The following is a 24,598-nucleotide window of genomic DNA, read 5'->3' as shown; positions in this document are numbered from 1 at the left end:
TGGATGCATGACAAGACACACCAGGAAGGCGGCGCGGTGCATCTTTGGACCCCAATACCACCCGATGGCCCAAGTCTGCGGCTCCATTGCCCCTTCCCCACTTGATTACCCACACTGACTCCCGATCGCCCCGTGGCAACCGTTCCGCGCTGCACAGTAAGCATCTCGATGCCGATCTTTAGCCGGCGAACATTCTGCATGCACAAATCCTGCACGCCGTTGTCCTGCATCGTACGTTCTGCCCAGGCAGAAATGCTGCAGAGCCAAAACTGCTTCACTAGTTTCACCAGTACTATTTCAACATGCTCTGACACATCTGCAGCAATATCTACATGTTCGCAGGTGCACAAGAGTTGCAGCTGGGGGTACAGCAAAACGTCGACTTCTCTGCCTGGCACAACAGCAACGATCTAGTCTATTCAAGGAACAGGTATCTGGGGACGCTGTCAGATCACTGAATTCAACGTAGTGGAGAATGCTTGCGAGTAGAAAGGAACCAGTATTCTGCTCTGATCCGTCTTATCATTTACCAGCCATGGCATAACAATATGACCGTTTGGTCGATCCGGCAATCACCTGCCATCGCGCCTCCTCTCATGCGTCCCCACCGGATGCCTTTTCTCCATGACTGACTCCGTCACGCGCTGCTTGGATTCCTGTCAGAGCAGGCGCCCCCACGCCCAGGCCATGGATAACCCCCTGCCTGCTTGTCTGGAGATGGCTCAAGAGCATCAAATGGGGTAGACCCTCACCGCCAATACATCACTCATGGATTCCAATAGTCAGTAACCTGAAGCAGGAAGTGCTGCCTTGAATAGATCCATGTCTCTCGACAGAAGACTTGAGGGGGGGAGGGGATTAACCCCGACAGGCACGCTCTGACCCATCCCTCTGTCAAGACTGGAATCTCATCTCGTGCTGCAATCATCTCGAAGGCAAGCGCGGCGACGGTCCGTGAGAGTCACTGTAGCAATTTGCATGACGGGCACACCAGCCTGTCTTGTCCTCTGCCTCAACAATTGATTAGGCTCGCTTCGGGCCCTGTCTCGATTCCGCTCTCTTCTTGGTGATCTTCTCCAATGTATTATTACCATGCCATGGCATCGGGGCGTCTTTTCTCCCCGAAATCTTATACATCACTTTCCATATTGTTCCCAGAATTGTGCAGAGTCGTCATGGGCTGGACGCTTCCGAACTCTGGGCGCTGGCCCTGTCCACGTGTGACTACATTCTGTCCTTCGGTCAGATTGAACATCTGAGGGCTTTCTCGACAGGACCAAACGGGAAATTGTCATGAATGACAAACCCATGAAGCACGAGGTCTTCTCATACCACACGAGACAAGTTCTTTCTGATTCAAAGCACGGGGCCTGGGCAGTATCGATTTCGTAGGAGAAGGGTTGCGTTCTAGAATCGTTCCGGCCTTCTCGGCGTTTCGTGTCGACGTCTCATTCACTGCCAAACAATTGCTGCCCCAGGCCGATCAAGGCTGTTATAAGAGCATGTGGAATTTACCGCTGCAAAATGGCTCTAATAGGCTATGTAAAATTATACACAGGAAGGATGAAGAGGCACGGCTAGGTACGCCGAGCAAAGGGTACCCAAAGAAAGGAGAGTGTCCCCTGTAGGGACCGACAGCACGGAGGGCCGCTTGTTCATTTCTCTTCTTCTTCTCTTACTTTTCCTTTCCCCTGTTTCAATCATTCCTGCGTCTGGCGCACAGCTCTCATAAAGATACTCGCGTAGACGCGTGTGGCCACGCGAACCCGTGTCTGTGTCGCAAACTTTGCGGCGAAGAATGAAAGCGGCATCATTGCCCATCATTGATGGCATCGTCACCGCCGAAGCCGCAACTCATATCTGACTCCTCACTGCTCCTCTTTAAGATGGCGGGATGGCCAGAAAATCTTTCCCTGAATCAGGTCTCACCATCATGAGACATACAACGGTCGAAATCCTCCGGCCTCCCCCAGGAGCTTGACGCCATTACAGCCTACGTGGCGAGGTAGATCCCATCTGGGGGGCCGACTCGAGCATTCATCGACGAGCATGGACACGTCAGCACACACAACTGCTTCGAGGATATTGGCAACGATAAAATTGGTCAACGGCGGCCAATGTCCACCGGAAAGAGCCTCACAACTACCGTCAAATGACCCGCCTCCCTTGGGTTTCCTTGGCTCACAATACGGCGTGGCCGAGATAGTTTGAGTGTTGGGCGCCAACCTTCCGGTAAACTCCACCTCCGGCCACCATTATTACTCCCATGGAACCTTGAATGAGTATCTTTGGAATTCTTCAGCGGGCGGTTGTGGGGGCCACATGCCTATGCCTCCCTTTTTTTTTTTTTTTTTTTTTTTTTGGCAGAGCTCTCCCTTTGGGGCTGTGGGAATAGTGGGTAAGGTGAGACATTGCGGATGGAGCGCGTGTTACCGCCGCTTTACGCGAATAAAAAGTCATGGCCTTCCCGCGCTTTCATTTTTCAACGTTCAAATTCAACGGCTGGGTCTGTGAAAGACGACATCACTTGAGCTAGCACTCACTGCCAGTGCAAATGTAGTCCGTGATTTCATTGATCCCAAACTTCAGAGATTCGGTCGACACGTGCTCAGAGCCAGAAAAAGCAAATGTTTGGTTCACTTGCACAACAAACAAGTACTCCTTGGCTTTTGGACTCGACAGCGACAGTGGATGGGGTGTGGAACACTTGAAAGTTCTGGATATGGATGACCGTGTGGTATGGACACAAATAATAGTACGACATGGGGGTTTCAAAAAACCAATGACATATTGGACCCCAACGAAAGCACGTCTTTCATCGTATTCTATCAACATTGTCATTTAAAATAATGATCCTGTAAATGTGTTCCGGGAAAGGTCTTCACGGAATACATATCATGGTATTTCGCAACATTGAACGAACAGCATACGGCTCCTATCCCCTTGGTATGTTACCAGCCAAACCCCCAATAGCTTGATGATTCTACAGCAGTGCCTCCAGCAAATTAGCAACCCAGCCTCGCCGGTCTCTCGCTGTCTCTGTCATAGCCGCCATTGCTCCGAGTAGCCGGTGCTAGTGTGGGATCAGTCTCACGAGAAACAGTAAGAATGGTGATCTGCATATTCAGGAAGAGGCTCTGGGTCGCGTATCCTGGGAGAAACATTGGCAGGGGCGAGACTTTCCATCTAGGGAGAAGTTGTCTAGAACGCGGAGAGCCGGCAATATCAAGCCCCTCCTCTTCTCACTCTCCCTTCCAGGCCGTTGAATGGGAGAATGCTCTCTTTAAGTAGAAGACCCCCTCCGCAATACACAGCCAGCCTGCATACCCTGACCTGCGCAACCGCCTTCAGCAAACCACCCACCCAACCCAACCGCTCACACGACAATGGGCCGGGCTCAGGGCGATCACGATGAGGAGGCGGTCCCCTTGACGTCGGCGGAGTGGCTCACGGGGAGGCCCCGGATCCAGAGCGAGAAGCCGTCGCGCCTCCAGTGGTCGCGCATCCAGTGGTCGCGCATCCAGTGGTCGCGGATGGCGTGGAGCATGGTGCCGTGGGTCATCGCCGCGCCGCTGGGCAAGACGGAGCGCACGCTGCCCAAGGTGACGTCGACGTCGTACCTCAACGGGCTCCGCGGCGTGGCGTGCGTGGTCGTGTACAACTACCACGTCACGATCGGGTGGTATCCGGACCTCAAGGGCACCCTCGGCCTCGTGCCCTTTGCCAACTTCGTGCTGGCCGGCCACGGCGCCACCATGATCTTCTTCGTGCTCTCGGGCTTCGTCCTGGCCTACTCGCCGCTGTCCAAGATGTCCTCCCCCGCGGGGACGTCCGACGCGGTCGACTCGGCCCTCCTCACCTCGCTCTGGTCCTCCACCATCCGCCGCGGATTCCGCCTCTTCACGCCGCTGGTGGGGCTCGCCCTCCTGCTGTCCGTCATCACCTTCTTCTCGCCCATCCACGGGAATGCGCCGGGCCTGGAGTGGGCGCAGGCCAGCCCCAAGACGCTCGGCACGTACTTGCACCACCTGTACAGCTACTCCCAGATGGTCTCGTACCTCATGGACCCCTTCACCTGGTCCATCATCCAGCCATCCTCCCTCGAGCACGCCTGGACCCTGCCCTTCGAGTACCGCGGCTCCCTCGTCGTCTTCCTCCTGTGCGTCGCCTGCGCCCGCCTGACCCCGCGGTGCCGCAAGGTCTTCCTCGTCGCCTTCGCCCTGTGGGCCCTGCACTGGATCCGCTGGGACGTCTTCTGCTTCACCGCGGGCATGTTCCTCGCCGAGCTGCGCTTCCGCCCGCTGTTCCCCTCCTCTTCCTCCTCTTCCTCCTCAGGCCCGAAGCCCGAGCCGCTCCCGCATTCAACAACGGCCGACAACCTGACGCCGCGCCGGCCCTGGGATAGATTCATCCAATCCTTCCCCCTCCGCCCAGCCATCGGCCTCCTGGCCCTCGGCCCGTCCGTCATCGTCTGCGCGTGGCCCGACGGGGGCGGCGTGCTGGGCGTCGAGCCCTACGCGACCCTCCACGTGGCCTTCACCCCAGGCCACTACGGCGGCGTCGACGTCGACTTCTTGTACGCGAGCGTGGGCGCCGTGGCGGTGCTGGCCTCGCTCGAGGCGCTGCCCCCGCTCCAGTGGCTGCTCTCCACCGCGCCCTTCCGGTACCTGGGCGAGATCAGCTTCTCCTTCTACCTGCTGCACATACTGCTCATCAACACCACCAGCGCCCACATCATATTCTTCCTGACCCAGATGTGCGGCTGGGGCTACGGGTTCGCCTTCGCGCTCATGTGGGTCGTCACGGCCTCCGGGACCGTCCTCGCGGCCGACTTGTTCTGGAGGGGCGTGGACGAGACCAGTGTCCGTATGAGCAGGAAGATCAGTGACTGGCTGATTGCGAAGCCGAGGGATGCTGAGATAGCGTACCATGCGCTGTAGGAAGGTTGATGTTTCGTGGGAATGGGAGTTCCATATTGCATCCGATTTGATCCAAAGACTCAGCTGTTGCAATTTGTACATGGCAATTTCCTGTCATGCGAAGCCATTGCCTTGCATTCCGGGAGTCCTCAATACCTGCTTGTACTTTTCTTCGTCACTCATAATCCAGCCATCTTCTCGTTTTGTGTGGTGACAGGCTGAAGTTCAAGGACATGTACATTCGTGAAAACACTTTTGCAGGCGAAGAGCCTAAAGCCGAGCCGAGCCCATCTAGGATGACTTCGTATTGTCAAGTCCCTGCATTAGTAGTACTGGGGCCGCACTTTGGGCACCGGTGCAGCGGGCAAATCCGCAGAAAGTAAAGATGTTGGTCATCACACCACCTGGTCACAGATAGAGAGTGCGTCCGGTTTGGGTGGGGGGGGGGGGGGACGAAGGGAAAGATTAGTGTAAGCACAAAGGCCCCTCCCTGTCGGCTTTCTAGAGACATATGCACTCCAACCAAGCCTCAACCTCCGCTGGCACGTTCCGCTTGTCTTTGAATCGCTTTTATGATCCTGAACATCTAGAGCAGTACAGGACATCATGCATCTAAATACCACCCCGCTGGACCAGCTTCCCGCGCGGCCTGACCAATAAAGTATGTCCGTTATTTGTACAAATCCAAGGCCCCCCGGTGCCATTATACCCATGGTACATCCGGAGCCTTGTGGCCCGGGAGGACGCTCGGGCCGTATTTCCCTTTAAGAGTAGAGTAGAGTTGTAATCGACAGCAGCCCCTTTGCTCCCAAAAAAAAGAGAAGAGACCTTATTGCCACCGCTGGAAAGCGGGTGACGGGGCTGGCGGGTCGTCCAGGGTCTCGGTCCCACCCTCGGATGGAGGCGGCGGCGGAGCGCTCTTAGTCCCGTCGAAGTACTTGGTGAATTCCTCCTTGTCCTTGAAAGGCCGCGGGCCAAGAAGCCTCACCATGTCGTCCCGGGTGAGCATCTCCCGCTTCAGTAGCTCCTCCGCCACGATGCCGACCTCCTTTTGCTTCTCCGTCAGCAGGTCCTTGCACTGCTTGTACGCGGCGTCCACGATGCGCTTGACCTCGGCGTCGATCTGCTGCGCCGTGTTCTCCGCGAACGGCTTGTTGAACTGGTTCTGGTCCTGGTCGAAGTGGATGGGGCCCAGCTTGTCCGACATGCCCCAGCGAGTCACCATGTTGGTGGCCATCGCCGTCACCTTCTTAAAGTCGTCGCTTGCTCCGGTTGTGACGGTTGTGAAGTTGAGCTCCTCCGAGATGCGACCGCCCAGTGTCATGGCCATGCGATCCATTAATTGTTTCGTGTTCATCAGGTAGGCATCTCCACTGGGAAGGTATTGCGCATAGCCCAGAGCGCCCTGACCGCGGGGAATGATGGACACCTTGAGCAGGGGGTCGGCGTATTCGAAGAACCAGCCACAGATGGCGTGTCCAGCTTCATGATATGCCACGGTCTTCTTCTCCTCAGGGCCGAGGACAAGTGACTTCCGCTCCAGACCTCCGATGGTACGCTCAATGGCCTGCTCAAAATGGATCATCTCAATGCTCTCAGCGTTTGCTCTTGCGGCTATACACAAAAGTCAAGTCAGCTTCACATGAGCAGTAATTGGCGTGATAGGTAGACTTACCGACGAGGGCGGCTTCGTTGACGGCATTGGCGATGTCAGCGCCAGAGAAGCCTGGTGTCAGAGCAGCGAGCCTTCCGGAAAGATGCTCCATTTCCTCCTTGGTGACGACATTGGCAAGATGCACCTTGAAGATATCCGCACGTCCCTTCATCGTCGGCCTGTCGATGTAGATCTGTCTGTCGAAACGACCAGGTCTCATCAGGGCCTTGTCAAGAACGTCCGGCCTGTTTGTTCCCGCAAGAACCACGACCTGCTCCTGCGTGTTGAAGCCATCCATTTCCGTCAGAATCTGGTTCAGGGTTGCCTCGCGCTCTTCGTTTCCACCGAAGTTGCGGTTCCCGTCAGCTCGAGATCGACCAATGGCATCAATCTCATCAATGAAAACAATGCAAGGGGCGTTCTTGCGTGCTTGCGCGAACAGATCCCGCACTCTCGAGGCACCGACACCGACAAACATTTCCACGAACTCGGATCCACTGACGCTGAAGAACGGCACCCCTGATTCACCAGCGGTGGCCTTTGCGAGCAGTGTCTTACCAGTTCCAGGGGGGCCAGACAAGATGGCACCGCGAGGGATCTTTGCGCCTAGCCTCTGGAACCGCTCCGGCTTCTTCAGGAAAGAGACGAATTCCATAATCTCGACCTTGGCCTCGTCCATGCCGGCGATGTCGGCGAATTTGACCTTGACGGCGCTCTCGTGGTTATACATCTTGGCCTTGCTCTTGCCGAAGCCAAACATGCCGCCTCCAGCGCCGCCGCCGCCGCCAGGACCTCTCCTCATGGTGTAGTAGATCAGGCCAACAATGAGCACGTGGGGCCAAAGGCTAGGAGTAGGTTGGCGAGCTGGCCCGCTTCTGCGTATGTGACCGGAATACTCTCGGTGGCGGGAATGCCGAGTTCCTTTTGGGCCTCGTCAAGATGCCTCTCAAAGGTCTCGACAGAGCCAATGGACACGTAGAAGTGGAAGCCGGGGTTCGCTGCGACACTGTCGGGGTACATGGACCTGGTGGCCTCCTGGTTCAGATCCACCCTCACCCTGCTGCTGTTGTAGACCACGAGCCTCTCGACAAGACCCTTGTCCAGATAGTTCTTGCGAAGCTCCTGCCAGCTTATGTCTCGGGATTCGCTGGGGAATATCATGCTCCAGACGGGGTAGAAAAGCGCGGCTGTCACGACCCAAGCCAGTATATCGCCACCGTCGAATGCTTTGGGCTGGCTCTTGTCGTTCCTCGGGTTCTGCTTCTGGCCCTGACTCCGCTGCTCATTTTGGTTCTGGTTGTTGTGCTCGTTGCGCGGGCCTTCGTTGTGGTTGAAGAATGGGGAGTCGCTGTCGTCGAGGCCATCGGGACCCCTGGCCATCCTTGTCGCTAGCTTGTGGGCTATTTTGATGACCTTCATAGAGTCTGCGAGGGTGAGCCCGGTTGTTCGCCCCTTTTCCAACAGATCCTTGAGCTCCTGGGGCGCTCCGTTTGACTTGACCTCGTTCTCCACGTCTGCGAATGTCTGCCTATGTCTTGCAGGCACCATATCGCCCATCTTTTTGAGCATCACCAAGTCTTCCTCGTTCAGCCATACCCAGCCGTCGGGGAGCTTTGGAGGCTCCTTCGGTTCCCCAGGCGTGGTCTCCTCGGCATTTTTGTGCTCGTCCTTGGCCTCGTCCTTGGGCTTCTCGGGTGGTGGCGGGCCGGTCGAGTAGAAACGAGGGCGAGGGAGGAGGTAGGCTGCGGATGACGATGACGGTGCTATTCTCGGTATTCTGGCGCCGCACACTGATTGTGGAAGATGTGCGCAGGGACGAGAGCGCCAGGCGGGCGACCTGGCGCGATGCCGGCCGTAATAACGTAGTCATGCTTTGGGTGAGGCCGGAATGTGTGGGTTGGGAGGTGGAAGAAGGGAGGTGCACGGAGGTGTGAGCTGGAAGGTGGCGGCGGGATGGATGACTGGATGGGGTGGTCGGGTCGAGCCAAAACCCCACGCAATTCGTCGTATGACGACGGAATGCACACACGGACGCCTTGCTACCTCGACACGGTCGCGAAAGGAATTGGTGCCGCCGAGTCGTACTCCAGTAGCTCAGCTCCAGCCGGTCTTGTTGTCGTGGTGGTCCAGCAAGGTCGGGAGGTTCCTGTGCAAAGGGTAACTAGGTACCTAGGTAGTGATTACGTGCAGTCGTCACGTTTTGCGCCTGGCCTCCGGCTGGCTGGCTCAATGATGCTAACATGCTCAGGCTCCCCGGAGCTACCACCAGTTGGGCTGACAAATGAGCCCGAACACCCAGGGTTTAACCCCCGTTCCTCCATCTATTCTGCCCTCCCTGGCTGGTGGCACTCACGAATCATACCCCACGACTTGTTATCTGCCCAAAGGTTAGACCCTTCGCTGTGTAGAACAGATGTTTCACGTAAATCGTTCGCATGGTGAAGTCCACAAAAGCTACGGTACCGTGGGCACTCTTATCACTTTAGTGAAGAACTGTCCAGTAGAAAATTGCAACTTGTTGCTTTCATAACGTTCTTGGTCCCCCATGACGAGGTTATCTAGTTGGCCAACGCACGTAAACCATACCCTATGGTGAATTAGATGAAAGAAATGCTCGCCCAACCTCCCTCAACGCACAGAGGCAGCAGGCACAATACAGATGAGTATCAAGCCGATCTTGTCGCCTTGGTCGCATGTACACCGTGTGGTGGCAGATCCCTCCAGTCTCAAACCGACAGGTCCGAACCACGCTTTCCACTGGTCGGCGTCACAGAGCCGTGACAAAATCTATAGCTCTGAGGGCTGAACCTGGACCTGCCAGCCTTATCGTGGCTCCCCAAAGTTACCATTTTCCACACTCGGATACGCGCCTCCACTCATTTCCGCCCAGTCCCAGTCGAAACTCATGGGCAGCGCGTACAGGTCTTGCGGTATCAGTGGTTGCTGGAACCCAGCCCCTTGAGCTGGTGGCGACTGCAGCGGTGGCGGGGGGCCGTTGTGAAGCTGCCCAAATCCAGTCAGCTCAGCAAAGGATGTGAATTCCATGGGATCGCCCCCAGAAAAGTCTGGCGTCCATCCAGGTGGTGGGTGGCCCGGCGAGGGGCTGTGGCTCGACGCTGTCATGGGGCTGAAGGCCTGCCCATCAGTACGTGCTGGCGGTGACAAGGTCTCGTTGTGCGATTGCCGCGGCGTGGGCGTATTCGCGCTAGCCGTTGGCGGCCTGGGTGTTTGTGCCGATGAAGAAGACCCGTGATTCGAAGTTGATGCCCGCCGGATTGGATTCGCGTTGGTGTTGGTTGTGGGCTTGTTGGCCTGTGAGGATTCGGCGTTCTTGCGCTTCCTGCGCCCGGCGTTCTCTTTCTCGGCCTTTTCGATCATGACTTTGCTGATTCGCTCAAACTCGGAACAAATACCGATAGTGCGGTGCACTCCACCCGTCTCGATCTCCTGCCCTAGTGCGGACAGGAAGGTAACAACCATGTTCAACAGCCGTGTATCTGACCTCGCTCGGGGATCAAGGGGATTTTGCAAAATGTTTCCGAAGAGTGTGACGAGCGCAGTCACAGGGAAGTACAGTACCATCCTGGACTAATTAGCTTATTGCCTAGGGTGGATTGGATGTTTTACAGCACTCACCAGACTACAGATGAATCTCCTTGGGGGACATATTTAAGCAGTGAAATGGATGCTCTCGCTGCCGAGGTGCATAGGGCAGCCGAGTTGAAGACCCTTGGGTTCAGGGGTTTGGCATTGAGCCCCTGTATAGCGTAGTTCGACAGACGACTCGTCCAATAACCACGGTGTATCGACATCCGGTGTATCGTTGTGAGGCAGTTGTAGTAGGTGAAATGGAGCATGACAACGTGCAGTATGAGAGGCGTATGTGACGCCTGAATCTCATGCTCGGGTCGATATTCGATAGGCATCCTGTCCTTCCAATCTTCTAGTTCCTGGTCCAGCTCTCCAATGGTCTGCAAAAGTTCACCGTCCGTCTGCTTCGTCGCCTTGGTTGCATAGAGTCTCTTGTAGACCTTGCTTTCGATGAGAGCCAACTCACACATCACTCGGAAGAGGTTCATCTTGCCCTTGCCATCTGCCAGTGGGATGTTGCCGATGTTATCCTCAGGATCTGTGTCCGGGAGTTCCACGTTCATATCGTCGTCATCCTGTGCAAAGGGCCGGCCGGACCGGATGCAAAGGTCCTTGTCCAGCATGTACGCGATCCAGAAGACTCTCTTCCTCTGCTCAATTTCGATGGGATTCAAGTTGAAACCTGTGCCGCGCTTGTGCAGTCCAATGTTGTGGGATAGGCGTATAGCGGTACCTATCAGAAGTGAGGATGGCTGCGGATTAGGGGTGCCTTGCATGAATAAGGCCATGCCCAAGAGGGCCTGGACACTCAACAGGTCGGTGTTGCGCATCACCAACTCTGCAAAGCAGGCCATTGCATTCTTCATGTACCCCCATGCCTTCGCGTCCTCCTCGTGCGGGACCAGGTTGCTCATCACTCGCAAGCGGTGAGCAATGGCGAGGGCAACGTTGAGGCTGGCCCACCACCCAGAGCCCGAGTACGGATCCTTGGAATACTGCCTCTCGACCAGGTGCATGAACGTGGGCCGGTGAAACAGCGGGAACATGCAATTGAAATTATCGAAGTAGTCCTGCAGCAGCGAGACGCACTCATGCTTCGGTGGGAGTGGAAGGAAGACGGGGCGCTGGAACAGGTCGCCGAAGACCTCGGGTTTCCAGTTGTTCCATTTGTGGTCGTCCATGGAGACATGAGAAATCATCTGCTGGAAGGATTTGTCTCCCGTCTTCTCGTTGACCCACTGAATTCCCTTGGGCGAGAAGATGGAGAAGCCAGAGGAAGAACCTGTATTACGGAATCAGACACAAACGGGGGCGACAGGAAGGGATGAGTGCTTTGGCTTACCAATGTATCTGGTCTCGCCAGATGTGTTGGTGACAAGGGAGCACATCATCTCAGAAAGAGCCTCGACCTCCTCCTCCTGGCCCTGTTCTTGCTGCTGCTGCGGCTGTTGTTGCTGCTGCTGCTGCTTGCTGCCATCGATCGATTTGCGCTTCTCATCATCCTTAGGGGGCTCAGGGGAGGTGAGTGCGCTCCTGGGGGTCGATGCGCCAGTGTCCTGCACGGAGGTTGCCTGTGATGGCGAGGTCGGGTTAGACGGAGCTGCCTGCGAAGCCTGTCTTGACTCTTGTCTCTTCTCGGCAAGCTTCTTTTCGAGTGTTCCCAGGTCAGTAGCGCCATCGTCCTCACCAAGAAGACCTGCCCGGGATGGTCAGTGCGCGACTGCACATGTCTGGCCTGCCGGCAACAACCGGAACAACCGGATGCCGCGGTGAGGCCGTCTGGGAGCAACAGGGGAAACAAGGCGTACCTGACAGACGCAGCAGACTCTCCATGCGACCAAGGCGGTTCTCGAGGCCCTCGATATACTTCGCACTATCGAGTTGTCAGCTGGAGGTGTCTCTGGCGGTGGCGGCACAGACTGCCGGGTGCTGCAGGACGAGCACTCACCCTTTGGGCGGGTTGCGCTTCTTCTCGACCTGGGTGAAGACACATTCGGTCTTGTAGTTGATGCAATGTGTGCATGCTGGCAGCTTTCCGTCGCACTTGATCTTCTTCTTCCGGCACATGTCGCAAGCCTGTGGGAGAGGAGTCAGCCTGGCGTGCGTGACTGGTGACAGGGCGCGGTGCCGTCGCGGGCACGGGGGCAGTACTCACCCGTGCGATCCTCCTCCTCTTTGCCTCGTTTGCGTCGTCGAGCAGTCCATTGGGGTCTCCGAACATCTGGGCCGTGAGCTCCGGAGGCAGGTGCTGCATTGGCAAACCATCGTAGGCATGGGCGCCGAAAATCTGAGGAGGTTGGTTCATAAGCGGCGGATGCGCCATGGCGGGCATCTGGAAGCCACCCATATGGTGATCCATGGTGATGTCGAAGCCCAAATTTACTTTGACTGGCGGGGACTGGATGGGCCGGGGCTGCGGCTGGTACAGAGAATGGGGCTGGGCCTGGGATCGGGTGCGGCTTTTCTGCGCTGGTATGGGCCTAGGAGGGCTGCGTGGTCCTCGTCGGGAGTTGAAGATTGGGAAGCTCGAGTATTCGTGTTCGAGATATTGGTGCACGAGACCACGGGCTCGGGCGTGCAGTTAGTTGAGGTGGTAGGAAGAGAAGAAGGCCGCTGTCAGGTTGGGTGGTGATCAGTCAATGAATGGTCCGGACCGCTGTTGCAGGTGGATGCAGTGTGTGGGCGTGCGCGGGTGCGGGTGGGTGTGGTGTAAGTGGCAGCTCTCCAGCGGCCGGGAAGAACGTAAGACGGCGGGGCAGTGGGTACTTAGACTTGTTGCAGGTCTCGCCAAGCCCACCAGTCGCAGCGACCTTGGGGATCCCCTCCAAGCTGCCGGGGTACCAGGGTTGGTCTGCTGAAGCAGAGCAGGTATGTACCTGCCTACCTAGTCCTCCTACCGAGACCTGTCGCCTGCCTACCTACCGCACTGCCTGACTAGACCTCCAGCCTGCAAGCTGCCCGGTCCGCTGTCTGGGTACCCACAGTGCCTACGCAGGGGCTCAAGGGCAGGGTCGCAGGTTGCAGGGGAGCGCTGATCCTAGGAGTCGAGCCTGTGCGCCGACGCAATACTGCGTGCGTATTGTTGAGATCGGCCACGGTCCAAGGTTGGCACATTACAAACCCAACCAGCCTCCCGCCAACCTTTCGAGGGTGGTTGTCTGCTAGTCAAGTCCAGTCAAGTCAGGCCAAGCCAGGTCGGATCAAGCCAGATCAAGCCCAGTCAACCGGCCCTGTCAGCCCAGAGACAGACAGACAGATGTGTAGATGCAGAATGCAGATGCAGGGGTCATGGACATGGGCCTGGCCGTGTCCCTCTCACACGCGCCAGGGCGGCCGTCTCAAGTGATGCTCACCACACCACCTACCACCCCCTCTCGCCCAAAAAAAGAAGTCGGCAAGAGAGAGGCAGCCCCGAATACACTGTACACGCATATGCTCTGCAGGTGCTGAGAGTTTGGGTACGGTGGGTGTTCCGACGAATTGGGAGAGCCGGACTTCGGTCTTCAACTGGGTTTGGTGGACGTCAATGCCGTCCTTCTTAGGATCTACTGCTATTCTTTGCTGTCACCCTGAAGCTCTGCATGCTGACAATTCCCCAGCAGTTGAGTTCGGCGGGAGCAGAGCGAGAGCGCGTCATTTTTGCTTTTGATACACTGCGGCATCCCTGCCCCTCTTCCTTTGTTGTGTACCTCATGTGCTTGTCAGGCGTGGCACTTGACGCCCGTGATAGCGATGGCAGACGGCAACGCCCAGGGCTAGCTTGGGTTTTAGGTTTTCTTAGGTTGCGGCAACGGCACTTAGTCCATGTGGGATAGATGCTTCCAAGGTTGTCCCGTACGCACATGATGTGGCTTACAAACCACAACCAGCCCATCTAGGTGCCAGGTCATGTACGTAGTGCTGTCGACGTCGACACCATCTCCCGATGCGAGTTAGGCTGCCCTTTGGTGCTGGGCACGAGGTGTGACGGGACATGTCACCGTAGCTTGGCCTGCAAGTGCAGCGCAGCATCGTCAGACGCAACAGGTTGCCCTCTCGCCGCCATCCCGAAACCACCAGGCGCAAAAAAAGGCGTGGAGGATTGGGGGGGGGGGAGATATGAAGCCTGTCACAACACACAGACGTCGGCGACACCGCTGCCCAGCCTGTCGAAGGCTTTGCTGCTGTCTGATTCTATTCTTCACCTCACTCTCACACTCGCCCTCTGCCATCCGTCACACTCGCGCGGTAAGCTTCTGGCCTGCATGAACTGGGTTCGTGCACTTGTCACCTCGAACAGCTAAGCGGCAGCTAGCTGCCTGTCTTCCGGCTCACTGTATGTCTCCACGAGGCGCAGGCCCGTCGGGTTTCGTTGGTTGCATTACACGCGGGCCCGTCTATGACGCCGCATGATGTCTGATGATGACAGAGATGCCAGGCTGTCTCAGCGCAACGTAGGTGACTGTCGCGCCTGGAGTGGCTATGGTCTTGGTCTTAGTCCTGATAAGTCTCCTACAGTGTAGACAGGCTAGGCCATCTCTTATTTCGGCCGACAGTCACACAGAGGTTTATGACGGGCAGTCTGCCGAGGTGCGAGGCTCAATCCGTGGCACGACATGACGGCCATGTTGCCCATGTGCGTGCCGTACCCACAACGGCTCGACACGGCGGGCTACCAGACGATAATTAAGGACGACGATCCCGAGTCTCCCGTCCGTACCAAGACAAGACTTCTGACACGGGAGGCGCACCCGAGTGGGAGCAGGGTAGTGAATCTCGGTGGCCCCCGCTGCCGGCCCCCGACTCTGTCCTGTGCCAAGCTGCATGCAACGACAGCTTTCCTCACCATCTATCTAAATTTGCCCTGTGTTCTATCTCCACCACACAGTCTCTTGCCTGTGCTTTTTGTGTGTTCTCAGGTGGCTTGGCTCAATCAACAGAGGCACCTCACACGGACTGCGCGCAACCCTCTTTTTTCTTCATCGTGACGACAACCCAACGCTCCCAACCCCGAGACCAGCGCCAACATCAGCGATTCATTGCCCTTCGTCCCAGAGTTCACACCCTCCATGACGCAAAAGTCCAGATGTAAGCTGCAGGTACCACGCAACCTTAAATCTCGGCTGTGGTCATACCCACCCTTGCCCGGTCGTTGAAAACCTGTGTAGACTATGCGTTGCGGTGCGGTGTACGCTACAGGGTGACAGGCGAGGCTCCGCTTTTGAAGTATACACACTGTAGAGTCCTGCGTGCTATGAGGCTCCCGCCTCCCCCCTCCCCCAGACTGGGGCTCACAAAGATGCCGCTGTCTGTCTTAAACGAAGTAATGCCCCCCCCTTGTCGTTTTGGTTAGCTATTCCCCCCTGCATTAAAATTTGGCTGTAAACGTGGAATACGCACTAAGATTTTCATAGATACCCTTATTAATATTACTTAATGCACTTAATTTAGCAAAAGAAAGATTATTACAATAAGTAGCCACTATTTATTAAGCATAAAATTGTAAATATTGCAATTTTATTTACGCTTAAACTTATTACCATTAAATAAATAGCTATAAGCTAAATTTTAATATAATAAGGCAATAATTTAATAATATTAAAAAAGGGTTATAATTATAAATATTATAATACTAAGCATGCCCTTATTATTACCATTAAATGCCGTTAAATTAAAGCAATAAGCTTTAAAAGTATATAATATTCTTTAATATAACAGGCCCTTTAAGCATTATTAATACCCTTTCATTGCTATATAAAAGCTTAAAGATTTTCTCCTTAATAAGCTAAATATATACCTTAATAAAATGCAATGCTTTCTTACCAAAACATGCTAAATTAACTACTTAATAAAAACCATTATAAGAACCCTTAAGGCATATAATTAAACCAATAAGCAGGTATATATATTAGCTTAGCAATATAATAAAAACCTTTAAAGCTATTACTTTTTTAAGATTTTTAAATTATAATATATCATTAAAATATTTATCTTTTATAATAAATTAAAACTTAATAAATATAATAACGTAAAAAGAATAAGCTAGGCATTATTAAGGTATACTCTTTAAGTTAAAAGTCTTCTTAAGTAAGGCGCTTACTTTTATTTACTGTTAATAATTATAATTAGCGATCTTCTTAATATTATAATATATAAGGGGTATATAATAAAGAAGTTTTTCTTAATATAGCTTTTTAAGAAGGTTTTCCCTTAAATAAATGCTTATTTAAGCCCTTAATTAATCCTTATAATAAATAATGCCTTATAGCATTATAATTACGCTATTTACATAGCTATTAAAATAAAGAGTATTTAGCTAGTATATTTACCGCCATATTCCTTTAATTTTAACTTAATTAAAGCATATTTTAAGGATTTAAAAAAGTATATTTATTATTAATATTAATATAAGATAAATAACTATAATAATAATAAAAAATTTATAAATTTTTTATACTTAAGCACTTTAAAGGTTGGCTAATATATAAAGGTAATTAAAGAATATTTTTATTATATGCATATATTAAAGAAGAGATTTAAAGATAATAATGGCAATAAAGGGCAATAAAAATGCTATATAATTAAAAGAAGGGTAAAAGAAGCAGCGTTAATAAGAAGAAAAAAGTATTATAATAAGGTTATTTATAATAAGTTTTTTAATAATAAGAAAGTTAGTAAAAAAAAAGTATTATTAAAGTAGTTAAAGAGAAATAACTAATAATTTATTATAAAAGATATACTTAATTTTCTTAATTAACTCTTTAAATACTTAAATAAACACTCTTTTTTTATATATAACCACTTTATTAACTCTTTTACCAACTATATTATTCTTTCTCTTATAAACAATATTAATTAAACGCTTAAAATTTATTAAAAAACGCCTTAAATTTACTCTTTAATATTAATGCATTATTAGCTAATATTAAGGGGCTTTTTGCTTGCTAAAAATCATAATTTTCATCCTATATTAACATTAATAGCAGCAACAAGCCCTCCTTTTTCTTATCGCTCTTAAAAAGCCCAAAAAAGTCCTCCCTTTCCTTTAAATATAGCTTTATAAGCCTTTTAACTAATTTAACACCATTTAAGCCCTTTTCATTAAACTAAATATCCTTCTTTAAGTATAAAGCTTAAAGATTAATGCCTTTACGCTTTATAACCTTTTATAACTCTATTAATTACTTCTTCTTTATTAATATATAAAAATGCTTTTATAAGGCCTTAAATATAAAGTCTTTGCCAAGAGCCTTTTAATTACTAAGCACCTATAGCAGCAATAATAAAAGCATAAGCAGTTAATAATAATGTATAAGGCTGCCTAAGTAAAAAGCTATTAGCGCTAATAATGCCAGCAGCTCTTTAAAGCCCCTTAATAAGTATATTAATAAAGGCGTTAATAGCGCTAATGGCAGCATTACCAAGTACCTATACCCAAAGCCAAGGGTATAAAGATTAATTAATAGGTTAATCATTATATTAATACCGCTTTCCCTTTACTTATTACCTTTTCTAGGCTTCTTTTACTTATATATAAGGCTAATATTATTATTATTAAGTTCCTTATTACTTTTATTAGCTTTAATAGCATTTATTTACTTAATAAAAAGCTTTTTTAAAGGCCCTTAAACGGCAGCCTTGTCATTAACTATTGCTTATACTTATATATTTAAATTAGCATTAGCAATATTTATATATATGCCGTCCTTTTTAATATAGCATTATTACTATAAAGAGTTTCCCTTATTGCAATGGTAATAATTAGCCTTATAATGAAAACCTTTAAAGCATTACTATATTTATATTAGCTTTTTATAAGCCTTAAAGATAAGCAATTAATTGCCATTTATTATAGTTATTATATAGGCAATAATTAACCCTTTTTAAAAGCCTTAAGATAATAATAACTTTCTTATTAAAGGGATACTTTTTAAGCGCTTAGCTGCTAATAAACCATTTGCTAAGCTAAATATTAATCTTGCTAATAAAGGAGGCTTAAAGATTTTAATACTTAATTACCTTAGCGTTATAATGCTATAAGGTATTATTTACATTGCTAAAAGTATTACTTTATAAGTATATATAATTATAAGATAATAAAAACCCTTGCTTAATAAAAGCATCTTTATAATCTTATTATTAAAAAGTTCTTCCTTAAAATGCCTTTTAATCTTTTTTACTATACTTAATTAAACTAGGAATATTCTTATTTATAGCTAATAACTTGCCTTAAATAAAACTTATAATAGCTTAATTATTATATTCCTTATATTAATAAGCTTAGCCTTAACTTAATTCTTTATTTTAAAAAAAAGCTTATTAAGCAATAAATTAATATTAAAAGCCTTATATTTATTATTATTAAACTTAAAGCTTTATTACTTTATTAACGGCATTAAAAAAGCTTTTATGCTAATAATTTTTATATATAATATTAAAAATGCTTTCCTTAGCAACTTCCTTAATAAGAAATGGCTTTTTAGCTTTTTAATATTACTACCCTTAGCATTGCTAATTAATGGCAATGATTTAAATATACTTAATATTTCCTGGCTAGCATAAATACCCTTAGCTTTATTTAAGCTGCTTAAAGCATTATTTTTATTAAGAATGGCTTTAAGGGTAACTTCTTTAATATTTTTAGCAATACGCTAGGCAGCATATTAAGTAGCTATTTGCTTATTTTAAAAGGGCTTTAATTAAGTTGCTAGCTTTTATTTTGCAGCAGCAGCAACCTTTATCTTTGCTATTAGCTTCTTTATATATAATAATATTATTAATTAATTAATATATGCCTTGTTAATAAAGTAAATAATTTAACATTATAAATAAATATATAGTTATAATAATTAAGCTTTTGCTTTTTAAGGGCCGTTAAAATAAGTTATTTATTAATTTAAGTAAGCTATAATTATCTTAAGCTAAAGTTAATAAAGCATATGCCCCTTAATATAATAAGCTTAAGTTAATTTTACTACTTTTAATTATTTTAAAAATATATATAAAATGGGGTTATAATAACTTTTCTTTTATTAAATTAAATGCATAATAACATTAATAAGGGTGTTTATAAGAATCTTGGTGCGTATTCTGCGTTTATAGCTAAATTTTAGTGCGGGGGGGGATAGCTAATTAAAACGACAGGGGGGGGGCATCACTTCGTTTGAGACAGACAGCGGACCCACTTTCTCGTGCAGTGAGTGATTGATCATTTACGATCCCGCCGTACGCGATACGAACAATCAACCGCCCGCCAGAGTTCAGCCACGAAACCCCAGGCCACGTTTCGCTGCGCATGGACTTGTGCATCGTGGGATCCGATACCGAATCCCAACTGTCGTACGACGGCGGGATAGGGGACGAGGAAGAGTCCGAGTCTAATCCCCCCAATGCCTATTGCTGTCGGTGATGCGATTATCCAAGGTTTGCACGCCTGGAACCGGCGTGGCTTATACTGCGTGAGAGGTGGGGCCCCAGGGTCCATCTACAGCAGCACCTGCTTGCTCCCTCGTGCACCTGCCTCGCAGCCAAAGTTGCCGGCATTCCGTCAGGTCGAATCGAGACAGAGAGGAGAGACGAAATAATTCTCCGATACAGCAAGGGTAGCTAAGTCAACCTTGTGGGCCCTTGCTGCCCTGGCTGGCATGACATATGCCAGCACTTCTATGTTCGCTATCAACCCTCAGTCCTCCTCTGCCCACGTCCCAAACAGGAAGCGCGTCGCGTAGAGTGCAGAGGACCCGGCGATCTGCCCTCGGTGACCGCATCGCTGCCCTCGACGCCCACAACGCCCACAACGCCCACAACGCCCACAAAACATCCCCCCTTCCCACCCCGGACCGAGCAACCGACACATGTCCATGTGGGCGCCCGTGTTTCCTCACAGCCTGATGCCACCGAGCTGATTTGTACCAAGACGGCCGTGATCTCCTCATCCTCCCCCTCCCCCTCCCCCCCCCCACACACACACACTCGCTCCCTCTCCTGCGAGGTTTGAGGCCGCCAGAAACATCCGCCCAACGGCGTCTCGAGACTGCACACCGAGTCCACCAGGAGTAGGAGTATAATAATCACAATTTGTCATTGGCAGGCCCCCCTTCCCACAGCCCCTCCCCCGCCCCCAAAAGTCCAAGCGGTCGCCCTGCTGCCCGCCATCTTGTCGCCCGGCAGGAGGAAGCACCTCCCCCCTGGCCGTTTCACGTCTGTCTCAAGATACATCTTCACGAAGCCCAGCCCATCCGCGCCCGCTCATTGGACCAGTCAACCCCGGGGCAGATAGGCATTTGCACACATAGTCGTTTAATCGGAGTAAATGGAGGAATAGACTGTCCGATTGTGTGAGAGGGAGAAGCAAAGAGGGAGGAACAAGACCCCAAGATAACAAAGGTTTTTTTTCCCCCTCTTGTCGCCTAGCCTGCATCAGACGAAGCCCACACACACCAACCCAGCTCCCACTGACTGAACGCATCAACCGCTGGGCCTGGATCCCCATCTTCCCGCCCACCCAGGTATATACCCTTGCCCACCTACCTACCTACCCTGCCAGCCCGCAAACCCAGTCAGTACCAGGAGGCGACCGGACGATTTAGTGGGACCCGGAGCTGGGGGGCCTGCTCGCTGTGTAATTCATGGGACGACGGGAGCGGTTCTATCCAGAGGCAGGCCCGCCTCTGGACCCTTGTAGGCCTGGACCCGGAGGTCATCATGGCATGATAGAACAGGAACAAGAAAAGAAAGAAATAATCAACAACACCCTCCAGATTCCTTCAATCGCATGTGTCCAACTCGGCCCCCTTGGCGGCTCCCCTGGGCGCAAGAAAAAGGCTGACGTACGCACCGCGCCGCCCCCATGCTCTCTCTCTCATGCCCGTGCCCAATACCCTCGTCCCTGCCGTCCTGGCTTGTTCCCGCCCGCCTGCCCAGGCTTCCGGAAAGATCGATGCCTCGACCCCAGGGGGTGCCCGCTGGACCGTAGTCAGGCGGGCTCCCGACGGCCACGTAGAGACGAACCACGGGGTCGGCCGGTGGGCGGGCGGGGAGGCGGGGGCAGTACACGAGGGATAGAGGTGAGCGAGTGAGCCCGTGGAACCTGTCCGGGAAGGAGTGCCCACCGTCGGGACAGATATTGTAAGCAAGTAAACGTCGGGACAGTACATTGCGTCTCGCGGCCCGCGGTGACACGGGCCCCGACCCGGACGGAGCCAACGGTGCCTCGCAAGACCTGCCACCCATCATGACCAGCGGCATTGATGATCTGCGGGGACCCCTCGAGGCGATCACGGCGAGAAGAAGGAGAGACTGGTCAGTTCCTGGTTTGGGTTGCCAAGGGCATTGTAGGGAGGGGATGGGCACGACCGGCCCATTTCCCTCCCTGTTCATCAAGAGTATATTCGCCTCCAGCTATTATGTACAAAGGCACATTGCCTCAGACAGTAATGCGCTGCTCCTAAAAGAGCCCGGCCGGTCATTCACGTCTCTGTCCTCCAACAACAAACAAACAAAAAGAAAAGTTCAAGAATCAACAACCCGTATCCCCATGACCAGCCAGGCTCCCAGCCAAGTCGCTCAACTCGGTGGAGCGGTCTTTTCTTTTCCCCCCAAACCTCCATACTGTCCATAAAATGCGAATTTTCAATGTCCGCTGCCTCTGAAGAAGTGGTATCCAAGATATAAAAAGGACAAAAAAACGCCAAAATCCAGTATTGCGCTTTCATAGGCACATCATCAGCCGCCACTGCCATGGACAAAATAGTCCCGGGCAAGATAACTAAGTTTTAAAACATTAGAAGTATGGTTGAAATATGGTAGGTCATACACAGCTCCGGCATATGAGATCCGAGCGGGTGAACGTTATGTAGCACGAAAGATGAATGACACGTGGCAGCAGGTTGAATATCACCTCAGCCGTCAGGAGAGCTGCTCGGTGAACCTGGCCGATCCCCGCGATGTTCGGGAGGCCGCGCCGTCGCGGGAGTGGTCCTGGGCTGCAAGAGTTCTGCCAATGTCGTCGGGCGGCGGAAGCGTCGAGTTCCGCGGGAGTGTCGGTGAGTCGATCGTCTTCGGTACTTCGCCCGTGACAGGCGTCTTCGCCGGCCCTGGGTTGTAGACCATGACACCGCTCTCTGGCCGCATAGGAGAGCCAAGAGCCAGGCGCTGAGGGGTGCTGGACTGGTTGAAAATGGCCATCGAGTCCCGGTAGACCGTGGCATCGCTATTGAGACTGCTTCGGTCGCGGGGATCCGAATATCCATCGCCTCCATATTGGAGCACGGGCGGCAGCTTCTTCCCAGACACCCGGACAAAGCCTCTCTCGGCCATTTCTGACCCCGTGTTGGACCGCTCCCGAGAAGACCGTTTTCCTGCCAAGGCAGCGAGCGAGGAGGCAACTGAGTAAGGCGCTGATGAGCGCTGCTGCATGGTGCCATATGCACCGCTGCCACTGGCGCCGCTGCCGCCGCCGCCGTTGCCGTCTCCTGAAGGCCCAGCATCCACAGCCCTGGTGGCTGGAGTGATGGATTTGTCGTCACCAAGACGCAGGTGGCACCAACCGCGTTTCCTCAACCTCAGGAGCATGAACGCAAACGCAACTAAAAGCGCGAGTCCGGCCACACCGCCAACAACACCCCCGACGACCGTGCCAGTCGGTGGAGTTCCGTCATTACTGGAGGAACCAGAAGATGCTGACGTGGACGAGGAAGAGGGCGTGGCAAGTATGGTAGTTCCTGTGGAGCCGTCACCGCCCCATACATCAAGCGTAGATGAAGGTGACGCTGATAATGAATCTGAGCCGGAGGATGTTGAAGATGCCCCCGACGAGGAAGTCGTAGGGCTATTTGAGCTGGAAGTGAAGCTTGAAAGCGGGCTCGAAGTTGTGCCACTTCCACTTGTGGAGTCCGCTGAGAATGAAGACGACAGGGTCGTGACCAGCGAAGAAAGCGACTGGGATGCCGTAGAGCTTCCTGTCGAGGATGAAGCGGTAGTCACTGTGGAATTTGAACGAGTGGATGAACTAGATAACAAAGATGACGACGAGGAAGAAGTAAAAGAGGCTTTATCAAACAGTTAGCCGCGTGCTGCAAGAGCGTTCTGTTGCGGGATGGGTTACTCACAGATGGTGGAGTTGAAAGTGGAACTCAGAGAAGGGAAGGCTGAAGAAGATGACAAAGTCGGAGGAAAAGACAAAGTTGGAGGGAGTACTGTGGTGGCGTCGGTGGTTTCCTGGGGCGGAAGAGAGGAGGTGGCAGTCAAGGACGTATCAGAGGGGCTCGCAGATGGTGGTGTGGTCTCGGAAGTAGCTGAGACGGGGTCCACAGACGAGATGGGAGTCTCGGTCGCGGTGGGCGAGGTTGTCGCAGCACCGGCGGAGTCGGAGGTGACTGACACAGCCTTGAACCCGGTGTCGATGGTGGACCCCGTCTCGGCATCTAGCAAGTTGGTCTGCGGGTTGGACGCAAAGGTCTGCGTCTCAATGATTGCGCCTGAGCCATCGATGACCTGGACGACCGAGATGGTCTGCACAACCTCGGTGATGGTGGGGTCGCTGGGATCCAGGTCTGCGGTTTCGTTCTCCTCCTGGCGCCTGTGGAAGTGGGCATGCGAGCGAAGGTGGTTGACACTGCGCCCGTGCAAGTGCGAGTGTCGGTGTTGGTGGTGGTCAGTCTTACGGGCCTGAAAGAGTGAAGACCCGTAAAAGTGGTTAGTCATCGCGCCGGGGCGGCAATGCCTCTTAAAGAGGGGCGTGTGACAAGAGTAGCGAGCGATGGTCTAGTGTAGTAAGTGATAAACGAGCGTGGGATAGAATGCCCCCTTCGGATTTAGGTTTTGGGGTGTGTTGTCGATCAGCACGGGCTTCCCGTATTGCTGGAGGCGGACCGGGTTCCGGTTCCTGCGCCTACGATTCGGTTGGACAATGGAGACTGGACGGCTTGGACGCTATGTATGCAAGGCAAGACAGGGCGATGCGATGCGAGGCAAGGCGCAGTTGCCAGCGAGCAGCATGCAGCTGACAGTAGCCGTGACCGTGACCGTGACCGTGACAGCGACCGGAGCGCCTGGAGCGACTGTAGGGACTGTGACTGGGCCGGAATGGGAGCCCGGCGATGGCTTGTCGAAAGCTTGGCTTTGGTGGATTGGCAAAGGAGTGACTGGCTGGCGCAGAACCATTGCTGACGCAGCGTTTGCAAACACAAAATCGTGTCGGAAAGGATTGGACGCAACGGCCAGGCGGAGAGAGAGGCGACGGTCGAGGTCGGCTATCGAATCCAATATCGCGGTCGTCGACGCAGTCGGTCCTGTTGTTGTCTCTTTTGTTCGGTCTCGTCTTGCAAGTCTGGGGAGTCTTCTTTGGAGGAGGAGGGGGGTGCCCGCGGACCCGTTCACCTCATTGTTCTCTCCGAGCCGGCCAATAGAACCCGAGCTTGCGTGGGAGCGAATGACACACGGCTTCTCGTGTCTT

The 24,598-nt window shown here is 51.9% G+C and overlaps 4 protein-coding genes across 4 annotated transcripts; 1 reads left to right on the top strand and 3 right to left on the bottom strand.

Moving 5' to 3' along the window:
- Positions 1-3,386: 3,386 nt before the first annotated feature.
- Positions 3,387-4,940, top strand: INS49_014512 (uncharacterized protein; the record flags this gene model as incomplete). The annotated part of the gene is made up of 1 exon (XM_043175202.1): positions 3,387-4,940. The coding sequence occupies one exon, from the start codon at positions 3,387-3,389 to the stop codon at positions 4,938-4,940; it is 1,554 nt and encodes a 517-aa protein (XP_043020159.1).
- Positions 4,941-5,748: 808 nt separating this feature from the next.
- On the bottom strand, positions 5,749-12,511 carry INS49_014511 (uncharacterized protein; the record flags this gene model as incomplete). Its single annotated transcript, XM_043175201.1, has 10 exons — positions 5,749-6,524; positions 6,595-7,365; positions 7,470-8,315; positions 8,927-8,950; positions 9,420-10,156; positions 10,210-11,446; positions 11,507-11,860; positions 11,973-12,037; positions 12,113-12,240; positions 12,320-12,511. The coding sequence occupies 10 exons, from the start codon at positions 12,509-12,511 to the stop codon at positions 5,749-5,751; spliced, it is 5,130 nt and encodes a 1,709-aa protein (XP_043020158.1).
- Positions 12,512-22,050: 9,539 nt separating this feature from the next.
- Positions 22,051-22,716, bottom strand: INS49_014510 (uncharacterized protein; the record flags this gene model as incomplete). Its single annotated transcript, XM_043175200.1, has 1 exon — positions 22,051-22,716. The coding sequence occupies one exon, from the start codon at positions 22,714-22,716 to the stop codon at positions 22,051-22,053; it is 666 nt and encodes a 221-aa protein (XP_043020157.1).
- A 256-nt stretch (positions 22,717-22,972) lies between these two features.
- On the bottom strand, positions 22,973-23,847 carry INS49_014509 (uncharacterized protein; the record flags this gene model as incomplete). The annotated part of the gene is made up of 3 exons (XM_043175199.1): positions 22,973-23,126; positions 23,253-23,339; positions 23,396-23,847. 3 exons carry the CDS (start codon positions 23,845-23,847, stop codon positions 22,973-22,975), a joined length of 693 nt encoding a protein of 230 aa, XP_043020156.1.
- Positions 23,848-24,598: the final 751 nt, after the last annotated feature.

Source organism: Diaporthe citri, assembly GCF_014595645.1.
Source record: "Diaporthe citri strain NFHF-8-4 chromosome Unknown scaffold_8, whole genome shotgun sequence".
Taxonomy (NCBI): domain Eukaryota; kingdom Fungi; phylum Ascomycota; class Sordariomycetes; order Diaporthales; family Diaporthaceae; genus Diaporthe; species Diaporthe citri.
Note: the sequence above shows the minus strand (reverse complement) of the source record. Positions and strands in the feature narration are given on the sequence as shown.